The sequence below is a fragment of the Prosopis cineraria genome, unplaced genomic scaffold, assembly GCF_029017545.1.
Source record: "Prosopis cineraria cultivar Desert tree isolate PC_DT_omini unplaced genomic scaffold, ASM2901754v1 PC8, whole genome shotgun sequence".
Lineage (NCBI taxonomy): Eukaryota > Viridiplantae > Streptophyta > Magnoliopsida > Fabales > Fabaceae > Prosopis > Prosopis cineraria.
This window is the reverse complement of record NW_026555339.1, coordinates 24,175,089-24,201,425: the sequence shown is the minus strand read 5'-3', so window position 1 is coordinate 24,201,425 and position 26,337 is coordinate 24,175,089. Positions and strand designations below refer to the sequence as shown.

The 26,337-nt window shown below is 30.3% G+C and overlaps 1 protein-coding gene and 1 pseudogene across 1 annotated transcript; one reads left to right on the top strand and one right to left on the bottom strand.

The window, feature by feature from the left end:
• Positions 1-14,541: 14,541 nt before the first annotated feature.
• On the top strand, positions 14,542-16,773 carry LOC129317825 (long chain acyl-CoA synthetase 8-like; annotated as a pseudogene).
• A 3,892-nt stretch (positions 16,774-20,665) lies between these two features.
• LOC129317492 (receptor kinase-like protein Xa21) lies at positions 20,666-25,338 on the bottom strand. The gene is made up of 4 exons (XM_054961810.1): positions 24,783-25,338; positions 23,800-23,950; positions 20,818-20,884; positions 20,666-20,773 (listed from the first exon to the last, which is right to left on the bottom strand). Exons 1-4 carry the CDS (start codon positions 25,336-25,338, stop codon positions 20,666-20,668), a joined length of 882 nt encoding a protein of 293 aa, XP_054817785.1.
• Positions 25,339-26,337: the final 999 nt, after the last annotated feature.

Below are 26,337 nucleotides of genomic sequence, written 5' to 3'. Positions count from 1 at the left end.
ACTATAAAATGTCGAAATATAATCTTTTAACATATAAATCTTAAATATGGAATTATTAGTAGGGAAAAGGCAATAAATCATTAGGTATAGACAGAATAAAGGGAAAATCACATCTGAGAAACCTCTACAACAAATTTATCACCAAAAAAGGCCAAAAGAATATGAAATTGCTCTGCAGGGCTAAGGGATCAAAATGTAATTAAAATTTATGGTGAAAAGACAAAACTACCCCTCATATTTTTTTTTAAAAAAAAATCTCCCAATGTGATGGCCACAGGACCTTCCACCAGTGGTAGCCGAAGTTCCACATTAGTGACAATTAAATTTAATTTTTTAAGGTGGTCAAGGGTGGGTGGGTTTGAACCCCCAATCTCTTGGTCACTAAAAATATTAATAGCCACTAAGCTATTGATGCTTCTTAATTATATTGCACAAAGTTTCATATATTATCAACTTTGTTTTTACTTTCCCAACCACCTCTATCAAGAGTTTAATGGTTACTTGTCAAATTACTGACGGAGACTTGTTAAAAAATTTAATATGTATTGATTCTTATAAATGTTTACTTTTTTTACCAAAAGTTTACTAGTAAAAAATTTATGTGCATTTGTTATTTTAGTAAAAAATTAATTGTCAAATTATTAAGGGAACTTGTCAAAGTTAGTAAAGGAGACTTCTCATTTCATGAATAGTTACTTGACATTTCACAAATGATTACTTATTAAATTACTAATAGTAACTTGTTAAAAATTTAATTTGCACTTGCTTTTTATATTTTAATATGCAAATGGTTATTTATTAAGTTAGTAATGCAGACTTGTCATTTTACTAATAGTTTCTTGTTAAATTACTAATAGAGAAAAAATTTAACATGCACACATTTTTATATTTTAATATGCAAATTGTTATTTGTTAAGTTTGTAGAGGAAACTTGTCATTTGAAAAATAGTTGCTTGTCATTTTATGAATAGTTATTTGTTAAATTAATAACAATGACTTGTTAAAAAAAATTTAATGGGCACCACTAATGACAAGTCCCCGTTAGTAATTTAACAAGTGACTATTAATGAAATGGCAAGTCCCCATTTACTAACTTTGACAATTTTTCTTAATAAATTAGCTATAAAACATAATTTTGGGTCCCTACATTTACTTGAGTTTTGCTATAAGTCCTTGCAAGATGACCTAGAACACAAAAAAAAAAAAAAAAAAGGATAGGGACCTTGAATACTGGCAAAAAAGTGTAAGGACTTATAGCAAAACTCAAGTAAAGTATAAGGACTCAAAGTCATATTTTTCCTAATTTAAAAATTAAATTTTACTAAAATAACAAGTTCACATAAGCTTTTGGTAATAAAAACAAGCAAACATTTATAAAAGTTTGTGGATATTAATTGGTCATTCTCCTAAATTCATTTGTCAGTGGATGTTAGAGTAATATATTTTTTGAGTGGGACTTGGATTTAATTCTCCATATTAATTTTTTTAACAAGATCTAGTAATTCAACATGCAATCATTTATGAGATGACAAGTAATCATTTATGAGATGAAAAGTTCCTTTTACTAACTTTTGACAATTTTCCTTAATAATTTGAAAATTAAACTTTTATTGAAAGAACAAGTTTACAAAAACTTTTGACAGGTAAACTTTTGGTAAAAAAAAAGGCAAGTAAATATTTATAAAAAAGATGCATATTAAATTTTGTAATAAGTTCCCATAAGTAATTTAACTAATAACCATTTGTGAAATGACAAGTAATCATTAAACTCTTGATAAGTAGTGGTTGAGAAAATAAAAATAAAGTTGATATTATATACAAATTTATGCAATATATAACCTAGACGTGTTAGTAGCTTAGTGGTTATCAATTCTTTTGGTGACCAAGTGGTTTGAGTTCAAATCCACCCTTGGTCACCTTAAAAACTTTAATGTAATTTTCATTAGCGTTCGGCAGTGATGGCTCGACCGCCGACAACTGGACGGTGCCTATATAGTGGTCTAGTGACAGTGGGAGATTTTTTTTTTTTTTTGATGAGGCAGTTTTGTCTTTTTACTATAAATTTTAATTACATTTAGGTCCCTTGGTCCTATAGAATAATTTCAAATTCTTTTGGTCCTTTTTGGCAATATATTTGCTCTAGAGCTCCTCGGATGCAATTTTTTCTAGCATAAAACATAATTAATAATTATGTTTTATTTGGTATTACTTTAAATGACTATATAAATATATTAGTTCAGATAAATTGAAATTATATTTTTAATTCTTTTTATCTGTGTGTACATATGCACATATCAGATATGTAATGTATCCTATAATTTTTAAAAATAAAAGTATCAATGTATCTAATATTTGATTCACCTATCATGTATGTGCATCATAGTTCATAGAGGAAGAATATTGATGAATAACTCCGAAAGGAATTTAATATCTTACCATTTTTTTTGAACAAGTAAACATAAACAAATTGACAATTAAAGTTATTGTTTTAATAAATATCTAATTTATTCAGAATCCTAGTTAGATATTAATTTTTTTCATAAATCCTTTATTGATATTCTCGCTTGATTTTTTATTGATATGTTGATGTTGACGGGCTTCATATACATAGGCGTCCATAACTTTAATTGTAAGATCATGCTGGTTTTCTCAACAGCAAATTCTGGTTGGTTTGAAAGAGCGGTCATCCTTAATTTGATTTGTCCCTTTATTAAGTATTTCTATTTGATAGATTAATTCAATCTAATATGGTGTTTCGAATTAATAATTACCTACTGATCAAATTAAATTAATTAAAAACATTGAGCATGTAACACATAATCTAGTATTAACAACATGGAAGACAATACTAAAGAGTTCATAGCTCCAATTGTTTTATAAAATATAAATTTTAAATTCAATAGCAAAATATATACAAGGGTAAAATGATACTTTTGCTCTTAAATTATAGACCCAAGAGTATATGAGGCCCTAAACTTGTTTTAAGTTCATTTTCAATCCTAAACATTTAAAATTGGCACTCTCCCCATCCTGTTAACTTCGACCATTAATTGACTGTAAAATTATAGAAATTAACATAAAAAAATTACAGAAAAAGGCCAAAAGAATCCCAGAAAAAGGATCCAAAAATTATAAAAAATGACAAAAAATAAAATTTGTAATGTTTTGGTTATGATTCTTTTGATCCTTTTTTATAATTTTCTAATCAACTAATGGTTAAAGTTAACGGCAGGGGGGAGATTGCCATGATTTTAAATTTGTAGGAGGGAAAATGAACCAAAATGAGTTTAGGATTTTAGATACTCTTGGGTGTCATAGGGCCAAATTGTCATTTTACTCTATATAAAATTCAAAACAGAGTTACTCAAACTATTAAGATGCTTTCATTGATAACAAAACTATTGACATTGTATAAATGAGATTTTAAAATCTTTTACTACTCATTGTCCATTGATGGGTCCAAAGAAATTGCTACTTTTTCAATAATTTGAACATATCTTGAGCTCCTTTGAACAATAAAAATTAATATTGTTGAAATTATGTGGATGTATATGTTTTTACATCTATTCATGTACTCCTTTGATCCTATTGGGCACCTTCTATAAAGATTATTTAATCCTTAATATAAGGCATATTAAGAGTTATTTATCTATTTTTCAATTTTATTCTTATTGTAAATTTAATTTTACGACTCATCATATACTATGTATTTCTTCATTTTTTGAAATAGGGATAAAGTTGGAATTATTTTCATTTTAAGATAATTTAATTAGTTAACTGTCATTCCTTGATTTAGTGAAGTACTAGAAAACATCTTATAATAGGAACTAGAAGGAGTATAGTTCATTCATGTGGTCAAAAGAAAATAAAATTCCAATTAACTATCATTCTTTGGTAGAAAAGAAGTTAAAAATGCCTTATAATAGGGGATTGAAGAGAGTATAGTTCATTCATGTCATTGAAAGAAACTAAAATTCCATTTATTTTGGGGCCACCAATGTCCTTCTCATCCACCTTCTGAGGGGTGAATGATAAAGTGCCATCAATAGACTAAAAGTTATAGCTGTTAATGATGGTTCAACTCTATTTCCTTGAACCTTCAGCTTGTACCAATCACCCGTGTCATAAGTTGGAATGCTAAGTCCATTGAAATTATAGGGGAGACTTTGACCAAACCTCAACAAGAGGCAACTTCTCCTATGAGAAATACACAATGAAACTCACCTCAGTGATGGGCTCCAACCATGTGTGGGCTCCATCAGTTATGGATGTCTTCAAGATGGACAACTTACACTTGATTAAAGAAAAAGAAATTGAATGACTAGAAAAATTGAGTGCCAATATTATTCACCGTTTGATGAGTAGAAAAGTGTTTTCTGAAAAGGAAAAGGGAAATGTACCTATTTGCATTTCCCTTTATCCGTATACCAAACAAAAACTTATATTTATGCTTTTTCCGTACGTTCTAATACTCAAGTCAATGCATGCCTATTCTAATGTCACAATTATGCTTGCCTTTAGAACAAGACTATCGAAATTCAATGAATATAGAAATTACTCTCTCTCTCTCCTCTCTCTCTCTCTCTCTCTCTCTCTCCCTCTCTCTCTCTCTCTCTCTCTCTGTGATAACAAAAAGTTTATGAGTTAATTGGGTACTGAAAACTCACCAAGGTCAGGACATGTGTCTAGACTCCAAGCATCTCTCTCTCCCCCTCCCTCCCTCCTACCACTTATCACTAGGATGGCTATAACATGGAAAAGAAGTAATTGATTCATAATAAAGAGATAACTACTCTTTTTCAAAAGACAGAATTAATTATTTTATTTTTTGATTTCTCCCTCATCCTATTTTACCAAAGGTCTTTTGCACATAGCTTGCACAACTTGAACATATGGATAATAAATAGGCAGCTGCCATTTTAATCTTGCACAATATTTTGGAGGAGATACCTTTGTAACTTTAATTTTCATGATCACATTTTATAGACGCGACTCTCCTTGCAAGAGGAAAACCTATGGTGAGAGCTTAAATTACAGGACCTATGTTTCTCACAAGAGGCTCCATGACCATGAGTCCGTTGAAAACAATGTGTTTCTCTTGGGCTTGTTACCATCTATGACGCACAGATATGGATACATATATAGTATCCGATACTTCAATACTTTCATTTTTTAAAATGTAAGAAACGATATGTTTTTGATACATGCATATACACACACATAAAAAATAATAAAAAACATTAAAAATATAATTTTAATTCAGAAAATAGCCAATATAGCATACATATATAGTCTTATAAAATAATATCAAGCAAAATATAATCATTTCTTGTACTTTTATTCTATCTATAACTAATTGCCTATTGCCTAATCTCTATTAATAGTTCCTCACCTAAGGTTTAAATGCCAAAACATTATATTCATACATTTTTATAATTAAAAAATGTAATTTTTATCTTTTTATTATATCTAAAACTTATTTTTTAATGAAGATCTAATTTATATTTTAAAACAAAATCAAAAAATATATTAGGAATAAAAAAATTAATATCACAATATTTAAAAAAATTTAATTTTTTAAAAATAGTCTTGAAGTATTAGCTTTAAAGAACCTATTCATAATCTAAAAGTATAAATATGTATAAAAAAATAAAAATTAAAAATAATATTTTGATACTTCTGTGGATACATATCGCAGAAGTATCAGTATCGGACACAATACCGATATGGATACGTGAGGCAATTTGAAGTATCGGTACTTCATAGGGAACTAACTCTTTTTTTTATTCGATTTGCAGTTATATCTTACATTAATTAAAGATTCCTTAATCTATATACATGTCCATGTTCCTAATATATATGGCATCCATTCATCGAGAGATTCAGGGTCATTTGGATAAAATGATAAATATGCATCTTTGATATACCTGCATGCTAAATAAGTTGTTTCCGGGAAAAAGAAAACATAGAATGGGTTGGTAGGGCTACGCTTAAGCTATATAAGCCCAATTTTATATAATCCATCGACCAATTAGGGAGCAAGATTGGAGAAGCAACAGAAATAAATACTTAAAAACGAAGATCCTAAAGGGAAAACGGACTGTTAAAATCATGTTAGACAAATGAACCTAACAAATCTCCAATGATGATATTTATTATTTTTGTTCGACCCCACTACCCTCGTCCAGTCTCTTTGTGAATACATATTGATCATTCATATTTGTGTTAAATCAATTTATTATGTTGATTTTGCTCCATGCTTAATGTTTCTTGTTGTTTGGCCACCAATAAAATTGTTGTGCTTACCTGGTTAATACTTGAAAAAGTTATGCTGAGTGTACAACTTAAGCTTAATCATGTGAGAAGTTGATCGTAAAAATCTGTCTGAATATTATATCAATGTTGATCAAATTTCAACAAAATTAATTGTTACCATTCAAATATTGGGTTCCCAAAAATAAGGAATTAAGGAGAATAATAAGTAAGAATCTCATAAAAAGATTAATTCCAAATCAAGATTTTTAAATATTTTTAGTATTGAACATGGAAGAAAGAGTACTGAATTTGGGAATATTAGTTTCAAAGACATCCTAATCTAGCATTAATCTTTTCATGAAGTCCTTACTTGTCATTTTCCCTTAGAATTACTTATTTCTTCCGGCCCTAGCTATTTATAATATCACATCCATTGATCCTTAAAACAAGACCCTTTACAAAATTGAATAAAACATTTATGATTCATTTTCAAAAATGTCTGTCTCCTTAATTCTTAGCTTAGTTGATGGCTTTTCCATCTTTTCTCCCTTCCCTAATGAGCAAATCTATCAATCAAAGGGTGATTTTGAAAAATTGTAAAAAGAAAAAAAAATTTTGACATTAAACTAATTGGAACTAATTTTCTTAATCTTGTGAAAATAGTTAATATGGTCATTTAAAACGGACCAGAAGGAGCATTGAAATTCAAATTTTGAATTCCAACTTCAACTCTTCAAATGACATCAGTAGTGAGGACAGCATTGGCATTGTGACATTATGGAAGGCCACTCCTTCAAACGTGCTTTCTACACCTATCTATATATATTCCCTCTCAATCATAAGGGTTCTAAAAAAACGTTAGGTAAAATATTAATATCTTCATACATTTTACATTTTTTTAATTATATCCTCATTAAATACTCTATATAAATGTCTTAATAATGACAATTGAAATTTTAATGCATCATTTTTCAAAGGCGCAAGAATTATGTACTTAGCCTTATATACTTACTGTACTTATATCTAATTAAATCATGATAAATGGATCTTAATTAATGTCTTATTAAAATTCATAGAAACAATTTATTATATAATAAATAATTTATAAAAGATTTGCATATCTTGATTTAATTGGTACAAACACATTAAGTATATAAGATTAAGTATATAAGTGTTTACCTTTTCAAAAAGAGTAATAAATGAAGTGGAGGTATAATTAAAAGATAATTATATAAATTGTCAAATGCCCTATATTTTAAACCAAATGAGACTTCCATAAAATGCCCAATATTATGGTCTGAAAAGAGTATATATATATAAAGAAAGCCAATAGCTATGACCTTTTGACATGAAAGCTCCCCCGTAAATAAAAGAAGTCACAAGTTGGATCCCATTTATAACTTTAAGTTGTGTTAGCAAATTCCCTTCTCTCTTTCTATGTGTGTGTGTGTATATATATATATATAAAGCAAAGAAACCTAAGCAAGATGGTCCGCAGAACCCTTCCAACAAGTTAAGGTTGCTAGACTTTACCAATAACAAACTCTTGGTCAAGTCTGTTTTTTATGGTGGCATATGACATTTTTTTTTTGGGGGGAAGTGAAAGAAGGCAAAGCCAGCCCATGTGGGGGATTGAACCCACCACCTCCCCTGGTATTTGCAAGGAGATCACTTTGCCACCAGGGCAATGCACCAAGTGCGTGTCACATGGCTTTTGTAGTGGTTCATTTACAGGTGTTAATATTTTATATTGGTATAGTTTTTAATTGATGATGTTTTAAAATTCTCAAAATGATATTGAACCTATATAAGGCTTGTGTGGTCCTCTTACGTACAAATTATACATGCATACACACTCCCTCCATTATGAAATTATTGGTATTGATGTTATATAATTTTTTTTTCATGATGAAACCTTTTGTTTTAGAAATTCAATGCTAGGCGATTGCGAGAAGCAGATGTCATGCTTACAAGAATGAGAGTTACAGTAACTGCTTGAGTTGTGTCCAAACCAATTCTATTAAGAACCAATTGTTTCATGGGAGAATTAGTCTTTCTTTAAGAAAACTCAAGCTTGCCTTAGAGAGCCTAGAATACCTTGAACACTTTATGGAATATCCTAAGTATTGTGTTCCAAAACTTGTCCAACCAATTCTCACAAAAAATTGAATCCTTGCCACGCTAGAGCTAGCAAATATAGAGGACTTTCACCTCTATCATCTAATTCTCACAAGAACCGGAGTGAACCCATGCATGAAGTAAGTGTCCAGAAAGCTTGTGCTTATACCTGCCTCATTCACGCAAGAACCAAACTGTAATAACCTAAAAAAATAATAATAAAATAATAATACTTAAAAATATATATATATATATATATATTGTTTTAATAGTAATTATATTAATTGTTAGAACAATTATGACAATATGAAGTGTTAGTAGGGTGGAAGTGTGGATGATACTCATTTATAAGGTTCCATGTTTGAATCCCCTGATGCAAATGGGATTTTATTTTTGTTTCAGCTTGTCCGAAGTTACAAATTTTCCCTCCCTTCAATATGATTATTATTTCTTCTCTGTTATACTAATACACAAGTGAAGAGCTGAAGAGGGAACTAGAAAATTCGTCTCTGTAGCTTCGAAGTTCAGACCTAGAAATCTCTGTCCATCATCTTCCTCCCCTTCGTCTGATTCTCTCGCCGGTGAAGCTGAGGGATCATCGCTGCTCTAATACGTTCAGGTTCTTCCTTATGTTTCCCGTCTCTGTCTGTTTTCCTTGGTTGTTGTTCTGCCTTTGTCGTTCATATTAAGTTGCTGATGGATGAAAGGAATCAGGTCGCCGAGGCTGGGATACTGATCACGAGCTCGATCTAATGTTGAATCTGTTGTTTTTTCTCTCTTTCGAATGGTGCTCTTCTTCCTTCTCCCTTGTTCAGATGGAAATTCTATCTTCTTTCCTTATTCTGTCGGCAGCTTCTTGATCTCTCCCTCCTTTATTCTGTTCGTTTGTGGTTGGGAGTGAAGGAAGAGCTGGTATGGTGCTATGGAAGAGTTAATTTGTGGGTTGAGGCTGAAGTATTGCTGTATTCTTCTTCCCCTGTTTAGTCGTAGATTCAGTTTTCTTCTTCCCTGTGTGTGTGCACTGTCGGCTAACTAAGGTGAGAAGTTTTGAATTCTTTCAATTGTTGGTTCTATTGTGTGTGTGAATGGATGGAATGATAGAGTTGAATGTTGAAAATTTTTCTCCTCTGTGCTGCTGTTCGTGACTGTATGTGTTGTGCATGGAGGGAAAAACTTGAATTAAGTTGAAATATACAATAGGAAAAGGAAGATGATTGTAGTGTGGATTTAAATTCTCAATTGGAAATAATTGGATATTGGTATTGTAAGATTTATGGAAGCTGAAATTTGGAAACATTAGTCTAAGCTTGGGAAGAATATAACCATAAAGTGTTTGAATATGAAAGAAATTAGTAATATGAATGATAATACTTGGACCAACTATAAAGCATGAAGTTTGATTTTGGAATTTTAAATGATGAGGATTGGTTGAGATTGTGTAATACATAAAAAAATTTATATCCAGATAGGCTGTGAGGAAGAACAGGACCCTGATCAAAATTAAAGGAAGGATGCTTTTGAGAATTTGAAGCTCGGACGAGTAAGTGAATAGCATTTCATTTAATTGATTTTTAATAGTCTTTTACTGAAATATTTTATTTTTATGAATTACATTAATTTTGAAAATTATGAAATATTAATGAAGGATAAAAGAGTTATGATATGTTCAGTTATTTATTTTTAGAAGTGTATTTCTAAGATTGATGAAAGCATTCTTGCATGGTTGTTAAGCTTTGAAATGTATTGGCTACTCAATTATTGCTAGTTTGATATATTAGCTACAAAGTGCGATTTTGCAATTTAGATATTTGAAATAATTCATACGAGTTTGGCATTGAGAATGAAAATTTTATTTCAAAATTAATTATCTCTCTCGTATGTTTGAAACGTGATTTTTAAGAGAATTCTAAACAGAACACTGCTGCTAACGGCAATTCTGTAGCCTATAGCGCGCTATGATTAATAACTAGGTAGTTTGATTTTCATGAGCTCTATTCTCACGTTTGTTATTCACGAGCCTCATACTCGTGTTTGTTTCATGGCTCCGAGCCGCGTTTGGTTAGCCTTACTCTTGTGGACTATGTGTCCACGTTTGTTCGTAGCTTCGGTTATGTTTGGTTACTTACCCTCGTGAATTGTGTGTCCACATTTGTTTTCGTGGCATAAGCCGTGTTTGGTTATTACCCTCGTGAACTATCTGTCCACATTTGTTACTTGTTTTGTTGAGTTCTCAAAATTTTAAATGTTGACTAATATGTGTTTTCGAAATTTACATGATTTTGGCTAGCAGTTATATCATTTTGATTTATGTGTGAACAAATGATTTTCTTTAAGCATGATAAAAATAAATTATTTTCAATTTACTCTCATTTTATAATTATGGTTACGACTTACAAACTTACAAATTTGTTTTGTTGAATTATTTTTAATTAGTTTACATCATTATTAGAGTTTGTTAGTTTAAATTTTAAAATTTTACTTTGGGAATGCTATTCACTAAGAAATTATTTTGACTTCAGATTTGTTAGCTGACGCTGATCCCACTATCAACCTCTGAAGGGCAATACAGCTACATTGGGTGAAAATTTTGGTTGGTACTGTTACTTTTGATGTAAATATATAAGTCGTATGCCTTTTTGATTTAAAAGAAAGATTAGTGCTTGACATAGAATTGTTGTTAGGATTATATTTTAATCTATATATATTGGCTGCTGGTTGGAAGGAGCTACGCTCCTGAGTTATACTATAATCTATAAAAAAATTTTCTTGTAGAATTTTCAGGAGATCCTAGTTACAGGGGAGGTTCTATCGAAATTTCTACAAAAAATGTTGAAACTTTCTTATGAGAATTAGTATCGAACTATTAGAATCATTATATAGTCTGAGCGATTCTTCTTCTAAAAATGGACTTCATTTTCATTTTGAGGTTTACGGGGATATGTGAAGTGGTTCACTCCCATGCCGGTCACCGTCTATTTTCGGGGCATGACACAAACTACATGCATGTGAGAAGTAGACTAAGCTTTACACAAGCATTACTATAGATTCTCATTCACGCAAGAATGAACTTCTTCATATGAGAAGCAGAGTTCTAACTTGCACTTAATGAACTTCTGTTGCACTCCACAAGTGCATGGGTCATAGTAAGTAATATAGAGTAAGTAGAGTATCGTTCCCACAGAGATGTATATTAAAAATATGGTTAATACATGGCAAGTTATTGATTAATCCCACCAACATTATAATAAAATACTATTTGTTTTCATCACAAATTACCAAGATTTAAAAGATATTTTAGTCTAAACTTTTTAATTTCGAACATAATTAGCATGATTAATGAACCTTTTTAAACTATAGGAGTTGGTTAGAGTTCATTTATATTTAAAAATAGAGGAAGTATGTCACATTAATTCTGTAACAAACTAATAAAAGCTTCCATGATTAATAAAAATTACCATTGAATCATCACACACACACACAACACTAGAGAAAAACAAATCACAAGACATATAAAAACATAAAATTGTATTGTTTTGGGCTATTGAGATTTGTTTAAAAGAAGTGAAAAATTGATTCTTGATTAGTTTTATTGATTTTCATTGTTTTGATTGACTTTGTCTTAGTTAATTTACTTTCCTCTAGTTCTTATGGTTGGTCGGACCAGACTAAAGGCTAGTTATCGGTTGAACCACCCAATCTTATTCAATTCTAACAATCATGGTATTATTTTCAAGCTATTTGATGACTTATTTGGGATTGAGATTGAAGTTTGGGTAGGGAGAAATTTTGATTCCACTTTTGTCATTGAAGAGTTGGACATATTGGAATTCAAAATTTGAATTTAAATACTTCCTATGTCTATTTTATAAGAAGGCCTTATCAATTATTTTCATGAGATTAAAAGAATAGTTACAATTAGTTAAATGCATGCAAAAAAAAATTAATTTAAAACTTTTAAAAATCACCATTTGATTGATAGAATAGTTCATTAAGGAAGGGAGAAAAGATGGAAAAGCTATCAATTAAGCTAGGAGTTAAAGAGAGACAAAGATGCTTTTGAAAAATGAGGTATAAATATTTTATTAAATTTTTAAAAAAATCTTGAAGGACCAGAGAATACAATCTTATAAAAAGGAATAGAGGAGTAATTAATTCAAAATTATTATTTGGAGCCCATTTGATTGATAAAAGCCAATTTTGATGAAATTTTGTCCATGTTGATGTTATAATCAGACAAAATAATTTTGGGAGAATGACATTTGAGAACCTCTCAAAGGAATTTATTATAATAAGGGTCCATCAGTTTTGCATTAGATATTGTCTTATGAAAACACGTATATGTTGTTGTTAAAAACTGAACCTTAACTTGTATTTTTCTTTAAGGATTTCGTAGAAATTTAACAAATTAATGTTTAGCTTTTTAACAATAACATATCTGTGTTTTTACAAGACAATATCCAATGCAAAATATATGGGTTCTTATTGCAATAAATTCCCTTGAGAGGGCCTTAAATGTCATTCTCCCATTAATTTTTACCATCATACACATGCTTATATATTTACTAAAAATAAGGTTAGATTAAAAGTGTTACAATAGTACCACCTAATTTTATTTTTATAATATATATTGATATTGATGTTGATGATTTTCTTTCATTATCATGCAAACCTTCCCCAAGGGTAATATTATGAGTCTAATATTGGAAGCATCACAAGTAAAGTAGAGTTTATAAGTTTAAAGGGCACTTCCTTCAAATGGGTTAGTCTTTTAGGATGAACTCTTCCTTTGAACTTATACTCAAAATATTGGTGCTTTTGGTAAAAGGTCAATATCACAGAAATGACTACTCATGGATGGTTTTGATCAATAGGAGGCCAAGCGAACTATCATCGAGTGAAGCTACTAGGGACATCAGTTCTCGAATGGGGTGGCATTGTTGAGTCCAACATTGAGGAGTAATTTGATTAATGAATATTTTAAAAAGAAAAAAAATTATCACAAGAATACAAGGGTAGAAGTAGAACAATGGATATGGAGTTAGCTAGAGTAGGAAATAAAAGACGGTTGAATTGAAAATATTAATTAATTAATAATCACAAAACTAAGACTAAATCTTTATAATATGAAGAGTATGAGTTCTTTTTTTTAAGCCCACAAATATCTGCGCTATGATTTCATGCAAAGCACCTTTTTTTAGGCCAATTCATGCAAAGCACTTGGAAGTTGAAAGTTTAAGTTTTATAATAGATGTTTTTGATTTTGTATTTTTGGATGAGAGAGATTAATTTAAAAAAATGAACAAAATACTTGTAATATATCCCTCTGAGCTTTAGATCTATTGCGTAATATCCTGAATTTTGACCCAAGAAACTAGTTGTCAATTGGGGATAAATTAATAGTTAGTGGATTGATTATGGTTTGGATGTCGGGTTGATGTTTTGTGTTGTTTGAATGTTGTATTGATAGGATTGAAGGGTAAAATGGTAATCGATGGCATAACGTGCAAGGACAAGTGAGATTGACCTCACTATGCCACATGCCGCAATGAAAGCTTCATGCACCACGGTGCATTGTATAAAATTCACTTAAAGCTAACGTGATCAGCTCGTGAAATCAAAAGGGATTTGTGTGAAATGGGCCCAGCAAGCTGGTGTTTCGCACACAGATTTTTCTGAACTGTGTGATAATCCTGAAGCGGTCTTTAAGGTTCAGCAGTCCCTTTCTAAGGTTAATTAATATGAATCAACTATTTGCAGAATGTGCATGACACTTCTTAACTACAATTTTTGGATACCTTTTAGTCTGTTTGGTTTAAAGGAGAGGAGGGGAGGGGAGTTAATGATCCTTATTTGATTTAATTTGAGGGGATGGGAGGGAATATATGAGCAGGGCAATTATTTGATAGGCTGGGCGGCCCAAAGTTGCCCAACTAACCCTACCCTGCCTAAACTAATAGGGCATTTTTGCGAGCAGGGCTGAGCAATGCGGCCCATTCATTCTTCGGGTTGGGCATTGGGCAAGGTCTTGCCCAGCTTAACCCTGCCCATGTGCACCCCTAGTTGTAAGTATGTCCTCTGAGATTTGTCTTGAAATATTCTTGAATCTTATCCTGCATCTTATAAGAAGCACTTACAATTGTGAATTTGGTATAGGTTGATGAGAAAGGTATGCGCTGGTTTTATACTGGTGATATCGGAAGGTTCCATCCTGATGGGTGTCTTGAAATTATAGATAGAAAAAAGGATATTGTCAAACTTCAAACATGGAGAATATATCTCTCTTGGGAAGGTGACTTTGTCTTGTCATTCTTGATGAACTACTTACACAAGGCTTATGGAAAATTGATCTGGATCATTTTTTTGTGTTCTGTTCTAACATCATTGCAGGTTGAGGCAGCACTGTCGACATGTAGTTATGTGGATAGTATTAGTTTATGCAGATCCCTTCCACAACTTCTGTGTGGCTCTCATTGTTCCTTCACATCATACTTTGGAGAAATGGGCCCAGCAAGCCGGTGTTTCGCACACAGATTTTTCTGAGCTGTGTAATAATCTTGAAGCGGTCTCTAAGGTTCAGCAGTCCCTTTCCAAGGTTAGTTAATATGAATCAATTATTTGCGAATGTACTTGACACTTCTTAGGATTTCTAGATACCTTTGGGTGTGGTTGGTTTAGCGGAGGGGAGGGGAGGGGAGTTAATGATCCTTATTTGATTTAATTTGAGGGGAGGGGAAGGAATATATTAATGAAAATATGTTAATTTTTTAATTTATCAATGTATATTTAATGAAAATATATTGAAATTCAGTTGAAAAAGTGTTGAACCAATATATTAATGTTATTATTCAGCTGATAAAGGTCTTGTGTGTGCGGATATATTTCCTCTCCTAAGTTCCCAATTTTATTTTTTACAACTTAAGTGTGAGATAGTTTCATATTTTTTTTTTATTTTTAGGGGAAGTTGTTTTTTCTTTTGATTCCAATAAAATATTGAAATTTTATGCATAAATGAATGATTTATTAAATTTAGTTAGTAAATGAAACTTATTTTATTATAAGAAAGAGGGGAAAAAGGACATAATTTTTTTAATATAATAAATGGTTTAGAATTTTTAGATGACCTGGGGCCAATTTAGTCAAATATAATTTTGCCTTCCCTTCCCTTGAATTTGCAAAGCAAACAAGAGCTCTCCTTCGCTCCTCTCTATTTTTTTTAATCAACCAAACAAGGGGAGGGAGTTATTAGTTAGTTACCGTTAAGGGAGTTATATAAAAGAAAAAAAGTTGGGGGGGGTGGGGCAGCGTGTAAATCAGAATTATTTTTGGAGTAATCTCAGACTCAGAAGTATTATTCAGTTCCATCTCCCCCCCCCCCCCAATTCTTTCTGCCACTACACCACACACATTCATTCTGGGAAGAAAATACCTGATGTTGAAGGAATATTTTCCTGGGTCGGCCACTCTCTGGGACTCTGGAATTATATTGATAAAATTTGCATGATGAGTATTTTTACACTATGCGAAGTCTAATTTCTGTGTCAAAGAGGAATACCCCTTTTTTTGGGAACTGAATCAAATATAAATTAATAAAAAGCAAAGTGATACAAAAAGAAAGAATAAAGAGTGTTTTAACAGCTGACAAGATTGGAGGAGAAGTGTCCAGTTAAGAAAAGAAAATAGCACTACTATAAGACCAAGAGGAAAAGACAGATGATGTGTTATTTCTTTTAGTCTCCTGGTTGATGTGTGATGCGGTTTTGTAAATGTGCTTAGAAGGTAGTGTTCTTTCGAACTCTGTAAAATGGAACTAATGACTTTGTATAAGCTGTTTAAGATAGATAATGTGTTCTTTCTTTTAACCCCCCCTTCCCCTTCCCTTCCTTTGGATGGAGAAGAGAAAAATATAAAGGAAGAAAAACTGAAGAGAGAAATGGTAAAAAAAATTGTTATATTTTTTAAAAATTTCTCTTTCTAGTTTTCTCTTCTTTCTATTTTCTTCTCACTTTTCTCTCCATCCAAACCAAGCCTTCAAGTGGCCTGATTCTCTTCTTGATGATAAGCCTGGCTGATGTGTGCCCCTGCTGTAATAAGGCATTATTTCCATTTGAAGTGATGCGCCTTCAGCTTTGTAGAATTACTATTTATATCCAATGAATTATAAATAATTTTGTTATGTTCTTGACATTGACTGACTTCTTTCATTTTAATTCTTCTCAGGCCGCAAAAGCTGCAAAACTGGGCAAAACTGAGGTTCCGGCGAAGTTTAAGTTACTGCCAGATCCATGGACGCCTGAATCTGGGTTAGTCACTGCCGCTCTCAAGATAAAAAGGGAACAGCTGAAAGCCAAGTTCAGACATGAGCTCCAAAAGTTGTATTCCTGAATGCTTCATTTGTATGCACAATTTAATATAGGACAAAAGAGCAAAAATGCCTAAGAAATTGTCGGCTAAGAACATCAAATAGCTTAAAGTGAGAAAAAAGTGCACAAGTGTTCATGAAGTTATTTTTTCAGTGCATCTGTGACCAAATGGTTATGTAAATATGAAATTTAATGGTTTGTTCACAGATACATCAAAAAAATAAATTCATAGGTACTTATATAGTTTCCTCACTTTAAACTATTGAATGTTTCTATCTGACAATTTCTTGAATATTTTTTCCCCTTTGCCTTTTAATATGACATTTGATTTTTTTTTTTTATAATTTTTCCCCTTTGTGGATAATCACTTATCTACACTATGTATGAAATAATGACTGTAATATCTCAGCTTTTTACTTTTTTAGTATATTAAATTTTGGTTATCTTTATCTTATTTGATGATGTATATAGAAGGGGATGAGCATGATAGAATTTTAAGGGATGTATAGTTTGTGCTTAAAAAAATGAGTTTATGATTGTTTAAAGATTCTATGAAAAAGTGATTTATTGTCATGAGATTTCATAAAAAGCAAAAAAAAAATTTATCTTTGGTTATAATGGTTAAAAAACTAATTTATCATTTAGTATTTTCATATTTTATGAATATTTTTCAGTATCTTAGTTGTTTTCATCAACATTTTCTTTTGTGGTATTTGCTTATTTTGTAAAGTTAGTTAAGGATGATGCGTGAATTTTACTCATACCAATTTTTTTTTTGAGGGGGGGTGTTGTTTGGGGTTACAAGGGTCTTGGAAATTGGGAAATCCGAAAAGGGATGGAAGAAAATATCTTTCTGAATTTTATTTTACAGAAATCACTTGAACTTTAAATATGGGAGAATGCTAAAAAAAATTCCTAAAATAGGCAAATAAGAGAAACATAGCATGAAATGTGATCATTATTATGCTCTCCTAGTAATTTTTTTGATATATTATTTTTTTGGTGAAACAACAAATTTATCATTAATTTAAATTTTGAAATGAAACATGGAGAATAGTGACTACTGAAGAATATAGATGACAATTTTTGTTGGGTAAATGATAAAAATCTAATAGCAAATTAGAAATTACAAGTATCTTTTTGGGAAAATAATAATAAAATCCTTTCAAATTATATAAATGAAAATTTGGTCCCTCGACATGTTATGATTTCATTGAAGTCTCTAGAGGTCTCTTTGTCAATAAATTTTAAATTGAAAAGATCGTTTTACTCTTATTGATAAATTGTAATTTTTTATTTAATTATTAAGATTTTTTGAATAAAAGTTATAATTCTTTAAATAAAAGTTGTGAATGGGATTTATTATTTTGAGAACTTATTTTTTAATAATAGAAATTGCAGGATTTCAAGACAAAACAAACAGTAGTAAGTTGCCATAATTATTTTGATTAGAATTCTTTAGATTAATGATTGATGCATATTTCCAACAAGTCTTGTGAGTTCTCTCTATCAAAAAATGTAAGTGATTTAAAATTTAACTTCTAAAAAAATGTTTCACATTTTTTAATGAAAGGAGCATGTCACCTTTTTGACATGACATCAAGAGCTACTTGATTTGGAATGCATCAAAAAAGGGGGGGAAGATCAGAAAAGGAATTTAAAAAATTGATGACACAGAAAACGGGCAAAATGAAGAAATAAAAGCAAAGATGAAGAGAAGAAAAAAGAATCCAAGAGATAAAATAAATGAAAAAAAAAAGAGGGGATGGTGATTATCAACCTTGAGCTTTTGAGGCTCAAAAGTACAAGCTCAAGTAAGAAAAAAAAAGAAAAAAAAAATGGAGAGAAAATAGTAGGGGAAATATTAAAAGAAAAGTCTCACAACTAATAATAATAATAATAATAATAATAATAATAATAATTAGAAGGCATTTTAGAAATATATAAACTTTTCTATATAAGGAATGCATAAACTTAACATGTGTCTAACCAAGTGTCTAATTAAAAGAACAAAAACAATATACTTTACACATTAGATTAATATAAAATTCATTTTGTGTTTTAAAATTTAAAGGATGATTTTAAAAAATATATAAGGAACCAAATTGAAAAAAAAAAATAAACTTGAGAGATTAAATTGATAATTGAGACAAATTTAAGAAAATGGAAGTTTTATCATCCCAATGGGCAATGTTCACACTTACTTAATATGAAGAGTTTGACAGGCTTGACTAAATAATATGAAAGGAAATATGCTCAAGTCAAGCTCAAGTGACATTGAGTCTCATTGGCGACTTCTAAACCAATCTTTCTCTACAAGTAATGTCATCTTATATTACACGAAAGACCTTATAATTTCAGAAAATTAAATCATCATATATTAAAAGTATGATTAATTTTCCCGTAACTATCACTCATGACTCAAATGGAATGTTCTTATCACGTCCATTATGTTTTTTTCCAAGGAATTTTCAGTCGTATGTAAAATGACGAAAAAAGTCAAAGTCCTCTTTGCCCGTCAAATTAAAAGACACGGCATATTCTTTTCACAGCAAGATCTTGTTGAAAAATTACAAATGCATAAAATAATATCCATATATTAAGGAAAACATAATTTTTCTTTTTTAATGGAAGTATTGGGAAATGTTTCGTGAATTATTGCTTTATTTCAAACTATTGGCATGGCTAGAGACCTATTTACCAACTATTGCAACCTATGTCTTTCCATTATCATTCTTTTTCAAACATTTTTTCTTTGAACCATTTGAATTAAAACTCGAGACTTTCACTTCTAATGCAATTTGGTGAGAATTTGTATGGAAAAAAAGGTCTGTGGAGAATAAAGCCAGATTAAAAATTTTCAAACGAGGTTGTGATGCATCAATTTCAAAATGCGAAAAGCATAGACAAAAGAACTGTAAATGTAAGTGAATTAACAGATTCTATTTCTTGAGGGTCCGGTCCAATATGCATTTTCCGGATTCTCAGTATTTTTAGTTTTTATTTCATTTTATATATCCTTGCTTAGTATTACTTTATTTTTTTTTTTCATTTCACTTTCATCCATTATCAGCTCAGCGCATGCAAATTTTTTCTTTTAAAGTGTATTAATTTAATTTCTAAATGAAATGTTGTTATTTCCAAAATTAATGAAATGACAGAAAATATAAAATGAAGGGAAAAATGAAGCATGATAAAATTTTTAATAAATAAATTTAAAATAAAAAAGAAGAAACACAAGTGAAAAAAATTTGAAGTAAAGTTATGAATTACAAGAAAGTTATAAATAAAAATTAAACCACCACTATGAGGCACAATATAAAATTTGACAAAAATTTACGTGTAGTTATTTTTTAACTTTATGTAAGGTTTTAGTTCAGATCTTTAATTTTATAAAATTTTTCTAGTCCTCTAACTTTCACCCCATTAGCTAAATAATTTTTTATGAATTTTATAAAATAAATTCAATATGGCAACATTTGATAATGTTTTGTTAACATTTAAAAGTTCATTGTCAACAATTTTGTTAATAGAATTAAGGTATTAAGATTAAAAGGGTTGAAAAAATTCTTCATAAAGTTAAGGAATTAAAATGAAATCCGTTAAAGGACAGAGGACGTATATTTGCCATAAAGTTTTAAAAACCATTATGGTTAGTCCACACTCCACACTGCAAATTAAAGATGTCATTCATACCAAGATAAGGGATGCAAGGACCTTACTAGTAAATAATTTATATTTTCACACACACACACAAATAAGAAATTAAAATTACATTATTTTTCATAATTAACTTTTTTTGGTGAAATATATTAATTAATTTCATTAATTATTTGTTTCAGGCATATTTATGACATACATAGGACTTGATCAATGGAAGCAGTTTCAGTGATCAACTGCTCATTCAAAAGCTAACACACTTGAGCAGTTCTTTAGACATTATCTTTAATGGCTTTGCTATATCCACTTTGGCCATCGTAGAACCTGTCCCAGATCATGACTGCGCCATACTTAGAAGACCCTTTGACAGCTAGAAGAACCTGAGACGTCAGAACATTATAAAACACTGTTGTTAGCCGCGCACTATGATGCCGAAATCCCCAAGAACATCAACTTGACTTGTACGCCGGTCCATTGGTTCCATCGGTATACTGACATGGAGGGTTAAAAAATTAAACCCAAACATAATCGAACAAGTAGGCTTTGATCGCCGAGCCCAAGAGAGTGTCTGTGAATGTAAATTGCAGTGCAGCAGAGAGGATCAACTGCTGGTCCAAGTCCTTTAAAGCTTTAGCTATAGATCATCCCAATGCTGCCTTGAACCGGCCACGATATCGAAATTAATGCCATCCAAAACCGTGCATCGCCAAGCAGCAGTGAACATGATTGTTGATGGAATATGGATGAGATTCAATTAGTTTTATTTTAGATATTTAGGATTATTCAATTAAGATTGTTTTCAATAAGGATATTGGATATCCATTAGATTATTTAGGGTTTAATTAGATTTTCTTATCTATACTTTTTATGATTATTTTATATTTTCTCTATTTCCAATAAATAGGATACCTAAATATATAAATCTAGATTCTCCTTGTTGTTATCTTTTAGGACTATGTTAAGATTTCATTTATTATTATGTTAATATTTTTAGGGCTCTATAAGTAATCTTAGAGTTTCTCAGTTGTATTCAAATTTGTTTTTAAAAAATTGAGTTGAATATTGATTTGTTCCCTTCATCTGATTTTCTCCTTTCTCTCTAATTCTTCTTTATCGGCAGAGTTGAGGGAGTGACTTCTGTTCCTGCTGTGTATATATATATATATATATAGAGAGAGAGAGAGAGAGAAGCACTTTAATGCTCTTATTTTGGCAAGTTTTGATGTCTGTGATAAATCTAGTACATGTATTGGCTGTTGGGTTGCAGTGGCCGGTAAGGTTAAGTTTAAGAGTTTTGGCCGTTGCCAAAGGCAGACAAGCAAGCTAGGTTGACGTATTTGTAGTTGTTGGTGTTATAGGCATTGGCGAGGGAGCCTTGGTTCCTGTTTTGGCCCTAGTAGATCGTAATGCTACTACTATGGCATTGGAGATCTCCAATAAGGAAGAAATGAGAAGGAGTTAGTAACGAAAGGGAAACTTGTTTAACAGAAGCCATGTGATTTTCTTTATGAATAATTGAATGATCTCAATTGTAATGAGCATGTTATGGGGTTCGTCTATGGTGCTCATCACCTAGATGAGATTTGGACCATTCAGGTTAGATTAAAAGCAATATTATATTATATTTTATATTTATTAAAATAAAAATTATAAATAGTTTTGATAATTTTTTTATTTGTAATTTGATCTAGATTAAATTTGGACGGTCTAATTTAATATTAAAATTTATATAATCACAATATATTGACTATCCAAATATATTATGTATAATTTTTAAAAATTATAAAATAATTTTAATAAATTTTTTATTTTTAATATGGTCTAGATTTAATTTAGAGGGTCTAATTTAATATTTAAATTTTTATAATTGCTATATATTAACTATCTAGATATACTCTATATAGTTTAATATATAGCAATTATAAAATTTTAATATTAAATCAGACCCTCTAAATTACATCTAGACCAGATTAAAAATAAAAATTTATTAAATATATTTATAATTTTTATAATTTTATTTAATAAATATAAAATAAAATATTACTTTAAATCTAGACCATCCAGATCAAAATCTGGATGGTCCAGATCTCATCACACTGATGAGTGCCAGTGTGATGAGATCACTGAAGTCAGATTCATATGTTATGACTCTGCTTGGTGGTTTGAAAGAGGAGTGGAGGATACACTTCTAGTGTTTGGGGTGAAGAAAAGTAGAAGAACGTGTTTTGAGGGAAAGATTGACTGGCTAGCTAGACGTTAAAATTCCAGAAAACAATGATGTTATAAAATTTTGCTTTATACGTAATAATTATTACTATTTTTTGGAATATAACTTGTTTCTTATAAATAGGTTTGGGTTTATGGGATTCAATTTCATATTGTTATGCCAATATTCTTATAGTCTAGTGGCATGCAAGCTCTCCCATTATCAAATAAAGTTGCACTATTTCAATCAAATAAAGTATTATGTGATTATTTTTAATAATTTTATTTTTGTAATAGTGTTTCTTTAATTTCTTTTATTTTTTCTCTCTACCATTATCAATTGTAAAATCAATTTATATTTACAGCCAACTGACATGAATAATTTTACTGGAAAATATATAAATGATGTAGTGCATTGGATCTATGTAAAGATTTCTTACAAATTCTCCCTGGCATAATTGGAAAGAAGAATATAATCGCAACGCCTATAACTATTTTTTTGGCGTATAGTGATTCAATTAAAATGACTATATTGTCATTTAACTTTTCACTTATGTTTTTACTGTTTAATATATTATATTGTCTAATTGAAAAGAAATTTAGAAATAGAATTTTTTTTGTCAACTAATTCAGACTTTTAGCGAGGAAAGAATAATCTCTCGTTTTAATTTTGTCACTAAATTAAATTTTTCTAGGCGTGGATGGATGGACTTTTTTGTAAGTGTAAAGCTATAACATAATTGTTTTTTTTCTTTGATAACATCTTTAAAAACTTAAATATATGGACCCCTACTTATCATTAATCAAAAGATTCACAATCTATTGAATACAAGTAAAAATCATGAAAATAAAAACAAACAGGTTTTACAAATTCACAACTCATAGTTTGTATTTAATGTTTAGAAGAACATATCATCACCCTTTCTCACAAGGTATTACGTATATCCAACATTTTCTTTAGGGATAGTCGAGGAATGAAGGATAGACAACAACACCAATTGCAAAATAGATTTAATATTATTATTTTTTAACTTGACTTCTTTGCATAAACAGGTCCTTGATCTTGTTCAATGACGCTACAACATCTAACATATTGCAACGTTCTATTGGAAAATCAAAGCAACAATTCAAGGCCAATTTGAAAACACTGGAAGTAGTTGTCAAAATATTATCAACATAATGTTCATCTCATTGTAATAACCTGGAATCCGTGACTTGAATCAATGCATGTGACGTTGATTGACTTATCCAAGTCTTTAAGCTTAATCCATCAACAAACATGCCCTCTGTTGGCTTTTTCCTTGTGAACACTTCCATCAGTACTATTCCATAGCTATACACATCTACTTTTGCTGAAAGAATTCCAGCAGATCCATATTTTGCATATGATTTAATTTAATTCAACCAAAGTCAAATATCAAGTAACTTAATATAACAAGTAAAATAAGAACTACTTAATAGCGCAAATTCCTATACATTTCTTGAAGTATTCTTTAGACTTTCTTGGAAATATATATATACATATATATATATATATATGTAATAGGTTTAAAATAACAATCAAACAGTACTTTAAATGTATGGTTTTTAGAACATAAAAACTATCAGAAAACATTCTCATCAAATACAATATATGGGATATATTTTTGACAGGAATATATATATCTCAAATTGTTATATACACTATATTAAAATTACTTACTGCATTGATGAACATGAACCCACATACATTTTTTTATTGGCCAAACACAACCATGTACATTAAAACACACCATCTCATTCATGTTTAAAAGTAAGATAAAGAATTCAACATAAGTATACTAAATTAGTTAAATAAGTATAGTTCTTTTTTTAATATAAACAACGCCATCAAAATTGTAAGGAAATAACCAATAAAAATTTTATATAAGAATTAGGAAAATTAGATTCAATTGCAATTATTTTACATGATAACTTTAATAATGTGCTGTCGTTCGCCGATTCAACTTCTCATGTATAAAAACATAATGTTTTGTAAACAAGTGCATTCATTTCACATAAACATTAACTAATTTATTTTTCTCTAATTTCGTTTGATTTTTGTTAATATGAAAAAATGAGCGACAATATATGTATCTTACCATAGTAACTCCAATTTAAATGGGGCTTTGTAAAAGAAGAATAATAAAGATTTAAGTTAATTACCTGGTGCAATATAACCGATTGTAGATATTGTCTCGGTAAGTGTCTTAGATTTCCCTTTGTCTAAAAATTTGGCAAATCTAAAGTCACTCACATGGGCAATCATATTATCATCCAACAAAATGTTACTTGGTTTCAAATCACATTGGACTACTGGTGTTGATAAGCCATAATGAAGATATTCTAAAGGAGATGCTACATTTCTCATTATATTCAACCTTTGTAGAAAATCCAAATGATAGTTATCAAAATATAACCATTTTTCAAGGCTTCCATTGGGAATGAGCTCCATTATCAAACAGTTCAAATCAGCATTAGAAGAACTACTAATGAGCTTTACTAGATTGCAATGGCACAAATTATGCATTGCATTGCATTCTACCTTAAAGCTCCTGGACAATGCTTCTGTGTCAAAACTGAATATTTTAACAACCACCATTATTCCATTTGAAAGTTTTCCTTTGAACACAGACCCAAAACTTCCCCTTCCAAGTAAGATTTTCTCATCAAATCTATGAGTTGCATCCAAAATTTCAAAATAAGAAATCCTCCTTGGCATTTCTGAATTAGATAAAACATTTTTAATGGTATGCCTAGGATTTATTCGCTTTTGTTGAAAGAGGACAATGCTTGTAGCAATTAAAGCTGTTGACAAAGCCATTGGCAATACACATTACAACAAAATCAATTTTTCCATTGACCTTTTACTTGTTCCTTTTTTGCATGGAGGCACTTGCATTTGTGGCTCACCAGAAAGTGCTTTATTCATCATGAAAGATTCAAATGTTAATTTTTTGAAGATCCCGCCACTTGGAATCTCACCCTGTAGTTCATTAAAAGACAGATTACAGCTCATAAGGGAAGGAAGAAGGATGGAAAAGCTATCTATTAAGCAAAGAGTTAAAGAGGTGAGGGCATTTTTTTTTTGTGACGAAAAAATTTAGTGAGCTCGGTCTTGAAAGTTCACCAAGACTAGGGCATGCCTTTAGACTCAAAGAGTGCTTATAAAAATGCTTACTGATTACTCAAGTTGTGGGGTTTGGACATTTTTCAAAATGAGTTACAAATGTTTTATTAAATTTTGTAAGGGTTATTGTTTTAGAATCAATGGATATGATTTTGTAAATAGGACCAAAAGGAATAAATAATTCTAATTAAGAGCAAATGACAAGTAAGGATCTCAAAAGAAAATTAATGTCAAATTAGGATCTTTTTACAATTAAAGTTGATAAGTTCAGTACTATTTCTTTTATGTTTAGTATTAAAAATCTTTAAAAATCTTGATTTGAGATCAATCTTCTTATGAGGTCCTTACGTGTCATTCTTCTTAACTCCTAGCTTATTGTTTGGAGCCCAATATTTGAATGATAACAATAATTTTTGTTAAAATTTTGGTCCACGTTGATATAATATATATGCGTACGGATTTTTAAGATCAAGTTCTCCCATGATTAAGCTTAAATTCTACACTCAACGTAGCTTTTTCAAGTAAAGCACAATTTTATTGGGGGCCAAACAACAAGAAACATTAAGAATGGAGCAAAATCAACATAATAAA